General features: G+C 35.8%; 1 protein-coding gene across 1 annotated transcript; it reads left to right on the top strand.

The window, feature by feature from the left end:
- The first annotated feature begins 267 nt into the window (after positions 1–267).
- On the top strand, positions 268–9,906 carry LOC123665054 (immunoglobulin-binding protein 1). The gene is made up of 7 exons (XM_045599437.1): positions 268–533; positions 1,042–1,250; positions 2,306–2,420; positions 3,025–3,250; positions 7,508–7,658; positions 8,758–8,842; positions 9,637–9,906. Exons 1-7 carry the CDS (start codon positions 408–410, stop codon positions 9,745–9,747), a joined length of 1,023 nt encoding a protein of 340 aa, XP_045455393.1. The 5' UTR covers positions 268–407; the 3' UTR covers positions 9,748–9,906.
- The last annotated feature ends 4,566 nt before the right edge of the window (positions 9,907–14,472 follow it).

Genomic DNA, 14,472 nt, shown 5'->3' with positions numbered 1-14,472 from the left:
TTTATAATATTATTTTTCTATCTAATAACTAATGCAATTTTTAACATAATTTTTTTACATAGGTATCATAAAGTTATTATAAGTAACAAAAAACAGATTCTTTGTAGTATTTCCAAGTAAAGCTTCAAAATTTACTTACAAAAAACGTGTTTTGTATAAGCTTCTTGATATATGTGTATATAAATTGTTTAAAAAAAACGGCTAGCACTTTAAATAGCAAATTTTAGTGGAATTCTGGGCTACGACGAGGCAACATTTTAGTGAGCTCTTAAAAATAAAGTTGACAGCACTGGTCTCAAATCAGTCAAAAATCAGTGTGAAAGATGTCAAATTGTCAACTATATATGTACAAAAAAAAAAACAAATCGGGTGTTATTTTGCTAATTTGAGAAAATTAACATATTAAAATGTCTCAAGACGACGCAAATTCGTCTACGGCCGAAGTATCTTTAAAACAAATTTTCGATGAAGCCATGAAACTGTATGACAAGATAGAAAACGGCAACGAAGCTACAAATAGCGACCCGGTGCAAGTAAGTTTATGTTGTCAAGCTTTTAAAATATGTTTATATTTTTAGATATCCATTATTCAGGTAATTATTCTACATTTCTTTAATTTAAATTAAAAAATAATAGAAATTATAGTCCTAATTTCAACGATATGTTCAAAAATGACTTACATTGTAACTAAAAGCGATGTTAATCAATTATTATTTGTTATGCGAAGTTTATGAGTGTTGTAATATTTTTTAACTTTTAAATATAGCGAAATATAAATATGACGACTGATTTTATAATAAAATAAGAAATGTACAGCTATTATTTTTGGATATTTGTACTAAATTCGATTTTATAATCATGAGAATGTCAAATAATATTTTCAATGTTTGTTTAGTTGATTATGGTTCACATTCAAATTCATAGTAGTTTAGATACCTAATTTTACTTCCTCAGTTTAAACAAACACCTTAACAAACATTAAATAAATAAATTCTACATTTAATTTTAAAGAAATATTTTTAATTAAATTTTGAATTTCAGATGAGTATAAAGTCTGCAATATCAAAGTTTGAGAAAGCTACAAATTTGGTATCTCTATCGGGGATGTTTAGTAAAAATGAAACCCTTGAAGAACTGCCTACAGAGACATTACAGTATCTACTGCTGCCTGCGTTACTCGGAACTCTCACTTTGAAGCTGTGCAGTAAGTCTCGGAAGGATGTTATCAATGTTGCAGATATATATTTTAAGTATGTGCCTTTTATTTCACAATATATTTCAATAATTTGTTTTTTTTATATTGAATATACAGATTTTACCAATTCAAACTATATTTATATTTTTAAACAAAAATACACCCAATTTACTGTATTATCTTTACTCGACTAGTAATTTTAGTTAATGCCATGTCAGCATGTACAGCTTACCCATTGCAAGCAAAAGTGTACTTCAATGTTATGTACATAATAATTAGAGGAAACTTATTTAGCTTGATACATAAATGTGATATGACAAAGTTAAACCACAAATCATAGAAACCCTAAATAAAAAAAAAAAGCCAAAATTCCATGCACTTACAAAATAATTTTACAATATTGAATTTCAAATTTTGTGCTTGATTATTATTATTTTACTTTGAAATATTAAATATTATAAATAAAAAAAAAAAATGACGTATGTAATAGAAAAAATTAATCAAATATGTAATAATATAGGTAAATTACGATCATGCATGGACCCCTTCTCAGGTGAAGGCCTTCTTCAAAGATTTCCACTTGTCTCTGTCTCTGGCGATATAAATCCAGTGCGGTCAAGCGACTTTTCTACTGTCGTCCTTCCAGCGCGTGTACATCTAACGACGTGCGGCTTGCCATTTTGACCGTCCCATGTAGTTACTTTAGATATTCATCTCTTATCTTTAACTCATCCTACGTGGCCAGCCCACGTGAATTTTAATCTCTGAGCATATTTTACCGCATCTAGAAACCCTAAATAAGTAAAGAATAATATTGTTAACTAACTGACCCTGACAAATATTATGTCCTTAGATGAGAGATGTCAGAAGTATGTGTTATGACCTGAGATCTGTTAAACGCGTGAAGTCAAAAAATTTGTTACATTGTACGGAAAATTTCCAATTTAATATGCGATTTTTCCAATTTTACAGTACTTTCTACGAAGTAATTAAAAGTTAAAAAAAATTGCCTGGAATTAAGTGGCCGTTAGCGCGTTTTTAGAGTTAAAAGCAACATATAGCAATTTATTATTATTTTTTAAATAAAATGAAGTTATTCATTATTTACAGAGACTTTCTTCAAAGGTGTAAAGATTATGGTGTGACTGATGTTGAAGTGCCGCAGACTACTAACAATGAAAACTCTATCAGACCACGGAATGAACAAGAAAAGATTGCTAGTATGGTAATAATGTTGTCTTTATATTTCTTACAAGAACCGCTCTGGTATAATGGTTGCGTGTGCCCTGTAGGCGCCTAAACACTGGTGGTTTGCAGGTTTGATTTCCGCTTGGGATGGATATTTGTATTTGTACAAATATTTGATTCCAGTTTGGATGCTTGTTCTTATGGGTCTTCCCACCGTGCCTTGGAAAGGACGTAAAGCTGTCGGTCCCAGTTGTTATCATAAATACCTGATAGCAATAGTGACTCATAGTCGGAAACATATCTGCCAACCCGCTGTGGAGCAGCGTGGCGGTTGAAGCTCCAATTCTTCTCCTATCTGGAGATATTGGCCAATGCCCAGCAGTGGGATGTTACAGGCTGAATTACACAAAAGAAAATAATCACATTTCTTCATTGTTTTTATTGGACTAGATTTCAACTGCGATTTAACTTCAAGTGATTCAAGAAACTTGAATCCATAATTTCTATATTCTTCTTCTTCTTCTTCTTTAAAGACTATGGCTCCATCAGCTTTTCGCCGATGATTTTGCCAATGACAAATAATTTCTATATTATTATGACTGATAAATAGACATAATAAAATATACAATTAATTATTTCAGGTTCAAACAAGAGAAGCAAAAATAAATAGGTATAAAGAGATGAAGGAATTGAAAGATAAACTAGCAACACTGTCAAAAGCAATGTCGTCACCCAACGTAGATGATGACACAAAGAGAGAGTACTTTACCACACTTTTGTTGAACTATGTCAACCAGGCACTCGACGAGATTAATAGTATTGAACAGGAGAGACCTATATTGGAGTACATGGCGAAACATGCTGGGGGTATGTATTTATGTTTATTACCAATTGTTAATATCGAATTTCTAAGCAATAACTCATATCAAGTATACAAGTAAGATATCATGATCCTCAACTTTGTTTTACGTTGTTTTGCCATTGTAACACGAGAATTTTATATATAAGATAAGTTTGTTGGATCAATAGCGTTATTACCACTATCATGGGACAGTATACAGGCATATTGACTTACACAGGTCATCCAACAAATAAACTTTTCATACTCACCAGCTCCAAGTAGGATGTAAATACTGTATAGTGTCCAGTAATACTACATAATCATAATGCCCAAACCAGGACAAACGTCAGTCATGAAGCTGATACAAACAATTATAATTTGTGGGAATTCTACTCATAACTTCTCACACATAAACCAGTTGCTCTGTGAACACAATGCATTAGCATGGGTAACATTTTGTGAATATACTTGGTTTTTTGTTTTTTAAACATGCGATCAGCTTGTTGGCTATGAGCAGATGTGGGGACGGTCCATCTTGTGTAGGGTGCAACTCTCATCGAAGTTCAGCCTTTTAGTGTGTTACAGCCACAGATTGACTGGCTGTCTACTTCGTCAAATATGGCCCGTCGCTTTTTCAGACGGCGATTACTTTCTGGTTTCGTGAGCTGACACGAAAGTTGATTTGCGTGTTTCTGCAGTCTTGTTTTGTATATAAGACCACAAAAAGCTACTTCCTCGATGATGGTAGAAATGTCGAGCAGTTCCTGAAGTTCAGATGTTTTGAGAAACCATGGCACGTATGGCATTTGCCGAAGTATGCCATTTTGGACTCTGTAGTACCATTAAATTAGACGTCGCTGGTTCCCACAATTGTATGCCTTTTTGTATGAGGCTTGTGGGAAGTCACATGTATATCGTGTACATAACTGGCCCAAGGACAGAATCTTGTGGTACGCCTGTAGATATTTCGTAGAACTTGGATGTGGCATCGTTCTCTCACACCTGAAGTATCCTATCTGAAACGAATGTCTTTAGTACTCCCAAGAAAGGGTGAGGCAACAATGATTTTATTTCCACAGCTGCCCCCTTGTGCCAAACTCTGTCAAAGGTCTGTTGGATATCCAAGAATACGGCCGAACACTAGTCCCTCTTCTCGAAAGAGGGTTTTATTTTTCTGCATACTCTGTGGACTTATTCTACGGTTGAGTGTTTTTTCCGGAATCCAAACTGACGGCTAGGAACAATATTGTTTTCTAAAGTTTACGCAAATTTCGGTTAAATCGCGGTTAGGAACAATACCATTTTGCAAAGGAACTCGCGAAGTCCGTGGGTCCGTAGTAAATATTTTTCAGAGCTTTGAGATAATTGACGATAAAATAATAGGCCTGTAGGAAGTGACTTCATGGAAAGTTTTGTTAGGTTTGTGCATCATTGTAGACGCCGCGTTGGCGCAACGGTTACAGCCATGGATTGTACCTGTTGCGTTGGCAGTTGCGGGTTCGATCCCCGCACATGACAAACATTTGTATTGGCCATACAGGTGTTTGCCGTGGTCTGGGTGTTTGTGCAATCCTTGTGGGTCTCCCAACCGTGCCTCGGAGAGCACGTTAAGCCGTCCGTCCCGGTTGTTATCATGTACACCTGATAGCGATCGTTATTCGAAGTAGGGAATATATCCGCCAACCCGCATTGGAGCAGCGTGGTGGATTAAGCTCTGATCCTTCTCCTACATGGGGAAAGAGGCCTATGCCCAGCAGTGGGATATTACAGGCTGAAGCGTAGCGAGCATCATTGTAACCAGACTTTCCAGAGTTTGTACATGAGGTTTTCTGAATTGTGGTAGCTCATGATGTTTAATGCTAGATCTCATTATGCCTGCAGCACCCGCATGTGCAGTTCTGTCTGGGTTATTGGTGGCATAAATATTATAGTTTTATATGTTAACACTTCTAGCAGATGTAAAATGTCTTTCCGAGACGAAAAGAACATCAACATTATGCGAATGTAAGAGGACTTTAATCATCATATTTTTTTAGGTGATAGATCATCTACTCGTACAAGCCACTATCTTGATAGATGTCATTTTACTAGCTTTGAAACCATCGTAGTCATGAGAGCTATCTCTGCTCTTAAGATGTATTTGCTTAGCAATTTGCCTAGCAAGTATTTCTGTATAGACTTCACAGCCTTTGTAATTTGCCGGGTGAGCACCAAGACACAAAGCAGACTTAGCTAGCAGGTTACGGGTCTTTTTTTGGACAGTCCAAAGTTTTATGAGCTTGGCTTATTTCACAACGATACGACCTTACGTAGTAGCTTTTGGTATGTCTATACTGCTGGCATCTCTGACATTTTACTACTTTATCCTGTTTACGTAGATCTTCTATGGTGACCCCTGAGTCAGATTGACGTAGAATGTGAAAGTTGGTCGTTTATCAGGTCCATATTTGGTAGATATTATTTCACCGACAACTCTGTTACCTGTGGTGTGTGTCTATGTGTGGTTTGTTTTATTATGCACTAGCGGACCCGGCAGACGTTGTCCTGCCCGGAAAACACCTACCAAATTTGATTGTATACATACCGATAGCACCGCCACCTACCGGGTCCAATTGAGATAAAAACTACCCTATCTTCCAAGTTGGACCAAATTACAGACGCTTAAAAAAATGATAAAAATTGGTTCAGTAGTTTCGGAGTTACATACATTTAAAATTTTCATTGTTAACGCCCACCCTCGAAATCCCTATTGGGCATGAGTTATCCTAAAATCCGCTCATCGATCATTTCTACATCACATATAGGAGATTCGTACCAAATTTGGAGTTGATAGTTTAAAAACGGGAATTTTCCATTGTTAACGCCCCGCAACAATATAATAAGTAATGTGAAATAGCAAGTTAATACCATTTTTACTGTATGTAAATTAAATTAAAATGCGGTTTACGAATAAGATCAATTTAACCATTAATAACTTACGTAAAATGCGCCCTAATATATTATTTAACATGAACTTTATTGAATAGCAATAATTGTTGCAAGTTGACAAATTAACTCAAATTGACTCTACATTATAGTTAGAAAACATTTGTATGGGAAAAAGAAAAGGGCTGTTTTTAGGGTGTTCCCGGAAATTATTCGAATTTTTCTCGCCGTAAAAACCATCCTTGGACTTCAACGAACATTTAAAAAAAAGAATTGGAAAAATTGGTCCAGGCGTTGTTGAATTATACGCTTACCAACACATTTTACGATTCATTTTTATATATAAAGAAGATAGGGGAGTAGTATAGTGAAGATTCCTTATGACGATTCATTATTATATTTAAAGGGGGTGAAAGACGTGCGAGTAAGTTCGAAAACTTGTGGCTCGACGACCTTTTTCGCTAGTGTGTCACCCTAAGTACGCATACTTTAAAACCGCCGAGTAAGTTCGTTGGCGATCCGTCTGAAGTTGGAAATTTTGCTCATAACCCGCCTCCGCTCGTACGTGTGGCAGCAGTGCAAGTTGCAAGCCGTCATTTTTAACCGACTTCCAAAAAAGAGAAGGTTCTCAATTCGATTGTTATCTTTTATGTATGTTATCTCAGAAGTTTTGACAGGTTGGACTGGTGTTCTATGATTTTTATTTTAATCGAAAGGTGGTGTGTGTATTGTGGGGTCAATTTGGTTGCGATCTAACTAGTTATTTTTGAGTTATATCTAATAATGTGTCTTAGTACAACTTATTTTATGTCAGTTGTTGTTAATAACTCTAAAGGTGAACTCTGTTTTATCCACAACGTTTTCAAGGACTTCATTTAAATCGTTGACATCTTCTATACCATACAAGATAATAGGTTGTGTCTTAGACATCTTTTTGGTAGAGTAATTTTGTTCAGGGCACGTTTCTCCTATGGTCGGTGAGAAGACCACTGAATCTTTGTGAGATGCTTATTTTCTCAGGGGATGGTGTAGACATTTTTTCATCTTGGCATTTCTTAAGCTTGTAACTCGCTGTCAGGCGGAGGAGAATTGGCATCTCTGTTCTCGGAAAATTTCATCATGTCCAATGAAAAAATGTTGTAGATATACTTAATTTCACTATGTCTGAAGCTCTAATATTTTTTTAACTTACAACACTTGATTTACATATGGTCTTATTTCTGAGAAATCCTGTAGAATCAAAACTATTCATATTAACTTTAAAATTTTAAAAACTTATTTACCTTGGTCGAAACAGCATAAATGAAGTAAATACGAAATAGTAAAAAGTTTCTAAACATTAAAATGTAATCCCCCAGAGGCGAAGCCCAACAAGGCGCGGGCTCCGACGCTAAAACCGGTTATCATAACCCGCGACGCGGTGCAGAAGGCGGTGTTCGGCGCCGGCTACCCGTCGCTGCCGACCCTCACCATAGAAGAGTTCTACGACAAGAGAGTGAGAGATGGACTGTGAGTGATTTACTGTCAGTAGTTCAGTGCTCCTTAACCTTTGGCATTTTACCGCCAGGATTTGTACAATATAATTTTTACAATTCAATAGTTATTAGTTATTTAGAAATATCCTATCTGCGAGGGACGTAATTAATGTAGTTCCAGTGCTCCTCAACCTTTGTTATGTCACCCCCTAGCTATTTGCATCCTGTGCCTATCCTATCCTGTTGCTGTTTATAAACCTCACCGTCGAAGAGTTCAACGACAAGCAAGTGAGAGAGGGACTGTGAATAATTGAATTTGTTGAATCCAGTGCTCCTTAATCTGGAGCATGTCACCCCCTGGCTATAAAACAAAATTATTATTTATTTGGAAATATTTAACCCACCCTATACCTGTTAGTTACCCTCATCATTGAGGAGTTCTACGACAACCGTGTGAGGGCGACGGACTATGAGTGGCTTGAATCCAATGCTCTTCAACCTTTGGCATTTTACCCCCCGGCTATTAACAACAACACTATTACAACACTAATTAATATATTTAAATATATCTTATGTAATATTGAGGTAGGGCACAGCAGGAAATATCTTGCTAAAAATCTGGAGCAGCCAGACTGGGGAAGTTCCCCAATCTTATAGATCTTTTATATCTTAATCTTTAAGATCAAAGCTAATAATATTGCCCTCAAGTAGTAGTTTGTTCCTGTGGTGAGCAAGGTAGCCATCATGGGAATGGCTTAAAATAGGTTACCAAAGCGCTTATGGCTCTGTAAGCATCCATACGGTAACTTCTTACCATCAGACAAATTGATTATTGTACATAAGCCACCCCCTTGCTATTCAAGTATGTCTCAAGCATCCCTTCGCTGTTTGTAAGTAGAAAAGGAATAGATATGTTTAATGGAATCCGTAATAACTTTTAGAATTGTATTAATATAGAATAATTTATAATAGAAATAATTTACTTCACTTATTTTCGATCTTTAAAATAAAGCCACAAGTGATTACAAAAAATGATAATATTTTAATATATTAGAGATAAATTAGAAAGTTTTTATTCTACCTTAAGAGACACAGTTTAATATAAATTTACCTTGTTTTCTCATTACAAATAGGTTTCCAAGTGCGGGTACCAACATACCGCACACAACGATTCAAACTGCAGAGGCCAACGCGGATGACGCCGAAGAAGTTAGAAAAGTAATCAAATTTCATATATTTTTATGTATTTTTTGTTTTCGGTTTTTTTTTTATGTCACTAGGTCGGCAAACAACCGTACGGCTCACCTGATGGTAAGCGATTACCGTAGCTTATAGACGCCTGCAACACCAGAAGCATCGCAAGCGCGTTGCCGACCCAATCCCCAATCCCCCCAGGAGCTCTGGTCATCTTACTCACCAACAGGAACACAATACTGCTTGAAAACAGTATTATTTTGCTGTGATCTTGTGTAAGGTTGAGGTACTACCCCAGTCGGGCTGCTCCATATTTTGAGCAGGAAATTCCTGCTGTGCCCTACCTCAGTTAAAATGGGATGGGGGGTTAAAAATGGAAAAATTATCCTCAGTGGAATAGTATAGTGAATTGAGCTCCAACCCTTCTTCTATATAGAGAAAGAGGCCTTTGTCTAGTAGTGGAACGTTGCAGGCTAAAGCAACAAGCAGTATGTAATATTATTTAAAATAGAAAATTAGGTATCCTTGCAGCGAAGGCCAAAGAAGCCTAAAAAGTTGTGAATAGAAATATTTTATTATATAAGTTTCAACTCTTTGGCATGATAACGTAAGAACGAAAAACACTCCAAAGAGCGAAAAATAGTCAAAATTAAATCAGATTTTAGCATAAGCATGGTTTATAATTTTTTATTTGAATTGGTGAGGGAACCGCCAACAACCGAACCAATACTATTAATTTATATATATTATATAATATTGATACAAATATCGGCATCTGTTGTGGGAAACGATTTAATAAAATGGTATTCTCTTTTTAGGAACAATTGGTTGAAAACGATGATTCAGAGGAATTGGCGCGACAACGTAATATGGATGAGTACAAGGATGACCACCGTAGGGGATGGGGCAACAGATACAACAGAAGCTAATACGAATTGCCACAGATAATCAATACACCGAAGATAATAAATATTGGTATATATATACAGATAATAAATACATTGGTCTATCTACAACGTTTTATGCATTGACGATCTAATTTTTATCCCAAGCTGTACTACTAACTGACTAATAAAATGTTGTCGTTCTATTGTTGTTTTAATTATATATAATACTAGCCGACCCGTGCCCACTTCGTTGGGCGTTAATTATTATCTTTGTGATGCAATTATGTTGTTTTCTTATTTACTGAATTTTTTGTTCCATTACAATAAAATATAGCCTATGAATATAATTATATAATTATGTATCTCTTATTTTAAATTACAGAACCAAATAACATACTTTAAAGAACAAATTTTATAGCACATAAATAAATAATATATTGCTCCAACGCCATCTATCAAAAATAGAGAAAACGTCGTCGATAGACTAAAATAAGACTAAATTAATATCGTCGAAAGACTAATAAATTGTTTTCTAATAGCGATAGATGGCGCTAGTTTATTTACTATTTTGATATTATATTTTAATCTTTTTCTTATTTACTGAATTTTTTGTTCAACTACAATAAAATATAGCCTATAGCACTCCTGAATAGTGTAGCTTTCTGTTAGTGAAAGAATTTTCATGATCGGATCAGTATTTGCGAAGATTACCCTCTACATACAAACAAAGTTATAAACTTTACCTCTTTATATAGAAATATGTACTTATTTAATGTTTACTTATATATTTCTTTTCTTATACTTCCTTACATTACTTGATTTGCTTTATTTTGCATTTTGTTTAACTACAAACTTCCTCTCTTATATTTCCTGAGGCTCGTTTTTTGGTTCCGTACCCTAAGGGTAAAACGGGACCTTATTACGAAGACTTCCTGTCACCAGGCTGTATTTCACGAAACGTGATAGTTAGACAGTTGAAATTTTCACAGAAGATGTATTTCTGTTGCCACTATCATACAGAGGCATAAAAAAAGAGTTACATAGTATGTGTGTACAAACATTATGTCATAGAAAAAGATAACCCTCGAAATCTGTTAATCACATACGCTTTAGCCTGTAATATCCCTCTGCTGGGCATAGGCCTCTTTCCCCATGTAGAAGAAGGATCAGAGCTTAATCCATCACGCTGCTCCAATGCAGTTTGGCGGATATATTCTCTACTATGAATATGATCGCTGTCAGGTGTATAGGATAACAACCAGGACCGACGGCTCTCCGAGGCACGGTGGGAAGACCCACAGGGACTGCACAAACACCCAGACCAAAGTAAATATCTGCATCGCCAAAACAAATGTTTGTCATGTACGGGGATCGAACCCGTAACCGCCAGCACAACAGCTACAAATCAGTGCTGTGACCGTTGTGCCAACGCGTCGTCGATCATATAAGATTACTAAAATCTAATAATTACGAAGATAATGAAAGTGTCATATCATTAAATGAATTAGTAATGGCACTTAAGAATGAAGCGGTAGTAATAAATGAAATTATGTCGAAAATTATATACTACGAGACGTATGAACATAGTTATGTTGTAATATTCTTGACGAGCTTTCTCCCCCGCGGCGGCAATCGAAAGTGATATCGATAAAACGTGTGTCATTACGCGTTTGTCAAGTGCGTTGAAAATTTCGGAAGGTTATATAATTTATATATACTACGTACTATAGTTAGGAACTTAGCTTTTTTCAATGTAACGGTACTTTTTAATAGAATAACATTTAATTGCAGTGATATCAGATGATATATTAGACGGTATAACGTTTCAGCCTGTAATATCCCAGTACTGGGCATAGGCCTCTTTCCCCATGTAGGAGAAGGATCAGAGCTTAATCCACCACGCTGCTCCAATGCGGGTTGGCGGATATATTCCCTACTATGAGTAACGATCGCTATCAGGTGTACATGATAACAACCGGGACCGACGGCTTAACGTGCTCTCCGAGGCACGGTGGGGAGACCCACAAGGACTGCACAAACACCCAGAACACGGCAAATACCTGTATGGCCAATACAAATGTTTGTCATGTGCGGGAATCGAACCCGCAACCGCCTGCGCAACAGGTACAATCCATGGCTGTAACCGCTGCGCCAACGCGGCGTCCTCGTCGCGTCGTCCAATCGTCCGCGTCGTCCAATTAGACGGTATAGTTGAGATGATTAAGCAAGTTTTTCTAATATAACACCAAAAGATAATATATATTAGAAATTGAGAATGTACTGTAATTTAATAGTTATTTTTTGTTATTCCTAATATTTTAGGTTCCGTTATCCAAAATGGCTTCAGTTTTCTTTCTCCTCGTTCTATTACTAATAAAATTTATGTAACTATTGTGCTTAGTTTAAGTTGTACACGCTCATAAGGGTCTTTATACAAATGAATACGACTTCATACAATTTCTTGCAATTTGAAATGATAAAGAAAAGCTGGATATTCTTCAAAAGTATTAGCTACTTACATTATGGCATGCTGTACATATAGTTATAGGACAGTTGCGCAAAGGTCTATTTTTTATGGATGGTGATTGTACTACCTCTGTTGGTGGGCGAGCTTATTCGTATCAATTAGTAGTATTTCAAAAAACGAGTGAGAGATTTGATAATAACTAAAGAAATAATCAAATTGACCAGCATAATTCACAATGCTCGTCACCTATATAATCATCATCATCATCATCATCATTTCAGCCTATCACAGTCCACTGCTGGACATAGGCCTCCACAAGTTCACGCCAAAAATGGTGAGAACTCATGTGTGTTGCCCATAGTCACCACGGTGTCACGCGGTCACCAACACCTATATTATAGACCAGAATAATTAAAAGTAGGTTACAAGTGCACCAAACGTATCATTAATGGCAAATTTCCAATAAATAACAGACATTCCTCTAAGACATCACATAAAACCTGTGAGGTTTTCTCTAGATGTCTTTCTAAATTTCTAGAGAGTTTCTAAACTAGAGCGCTTAGAAATATTAAAAAAAAAGTATCTAAGCCATAAAATATGAGGCTAGTTTTAATAGAAGTTTATAATTTATATATTAATAAAAAAAAAAAAATTAGATAATATGATTTAAATAAAATTCTTAGAAAGTAAAATGTAGAATACCGAATTATAAAGATCTATACGATATTAGAAGTGTAGCTAAACCCTTTAATTAATATTCCAAGATCAACAAAACGTTCTAGTAAACTAGTCCGTTAAACCTGCAGAGCGGTCCCAGTAAACTTGACACCCATACTGGACACGAGTGGAGGTGTCAAGCCTGTTTGTCATAACGTGCGTGTGTGCATGCACCTACTATGTAGGGCGAAGAGAGCTTGTGGCTATCGATTAGCGAGTTTCCTCGACTTTTTATGGGAAGTACGATGCGGAAGCAATGCGCGCCTTTCCGTTTATATTTGTAGACACGGTTTTTTGGATGCGGTTTCAGTAATATTTATATATACTAGTATAATACATTTATTTTTTAATCTACTTCAGATGAAAATTTAATTCTTAAGTCTAATTTCAAAATCAAATGCAAACAAATACAAATACAAATATACTTTATTGTACAACCAAAAACAATACAAATAACATAAAAGGAAAGGAAACAAGTGAGAAATAATAATAGTAATAACAAAAAAGGAATGTACAAAAGGCGGTCTTATCGCTAAAGAGCGATCTCTTCCAGACAACCTTTAGAAAAAGGACATGAATAAGAATAAAGCGGCATAGAGGTGTACTTTAAAATAATATATGTAAACACATATAATTATATAACTATACATACACTTGAATAGATATAATTACAGGCATGAAACTACATATAAGAGTACGTACATAAACATACATATACATACATACATACATACATACATAGATTCATACATACATACATACATACAATATAAACAACTAATAGATATTATAAATATAAACGACAGAGTACAAGAGAAATATAGCACCAAATCAGTAACGATATTATAGCAACTTTAAGTAATGGTCTTTCAAATGGCTCTTAAATGACTCTAATGATTGTGCACGCCGTATACTTACGGGTAAAGAATTCCATAGTCGGGCCGCTTGGACAGAGAATGAGTTAGAGTAAAATGAAGAAGAATGAGATGGAATTTTAAGAAGGAGGTTACTATCAGAGCGGAGAGACCGATCGTGAGAATTCGATAATAATTCAAAGCGTTCTTTTAAGTAGCAAGGCGTCTTCGGATTGAACAGTGAACAGTAGAGAAGCGATAGAGAGTGAGTATTTCGGCGGAACTTAATTGGGAGCCACCCGAGTTGCTTTCGAAAATCAGAGATGTGGTCATATTTCCTTAACCCAAAAATAAACCGAATAGAGAGATTTTGAATCCGCTCGAGTTTATTAAGTTGGTCTTCCCTTAGGTCAAGATAGCAGGTGTCGGCGTAATCAAGGATAGGTAGAAGGATCGTTTTTGCTAACACAATCTTTGTGGGGATAGATAAAATATTTCGTAACCTGCGCAAAGAACTGATCGCACAAAACATCTTACGGCTTAGTTCCTTTACTTGTGAATTCCAAGCTAAATTTCGGTCAAAAATGATGCCTAAATTTTTTACTTCTGTACTGTAAGGAATGATATTGTTGTTAAAAATAATAGGTGGCAGAAGTGATTCATCTAAGCGACGAACCAAACGAGAGCTACCAATAATAATAGCCTGACTTTTCACAGGGTTTACTTTCA

This window comes from Melitaea cinxia, chromosome 1 (assembly GCF_905220565.1).
Source record: "Melitaea cinxia chromosome 1, ilMelCinx1.1, whole genome shotgun sequence".
In the NCBI taxonomy this organism is placed as follows: Eukaryota; Metazoa; Arthropoda; class Insecta; order Lepidoptera; family Nymphalidae; genus Melitaea; species Melitaea cinxia.
This window is presented reverse-complemented; position numbering and strand designations above follow the sequence as displayed.

Excerpts from the sequence above, each read along its gene's own strand:
- LOC123665054 (XM_045599437.1), top strand. The coding sequence starts at position 408 with ATGTCTCAAGACGACGCAAATTCGTCTACGGCCGAAGTATCTTTAAAA. Across the intron at positions 1,251-2,305 it reads GTTGCAGATATATATTTTAA|AGACTTTCTTCAAAGGTGTA; the intron begins GTATGTGCCTTT and ends CATTATTTACAG. Across the intron at positions 7,659-8,757 it reads AAGAGAGTGAGAGATGGACT|GTTTCCAAGTGCGGGTACCA; the intron begins GTGAGTGATTTA and ends CATTACAAATAG.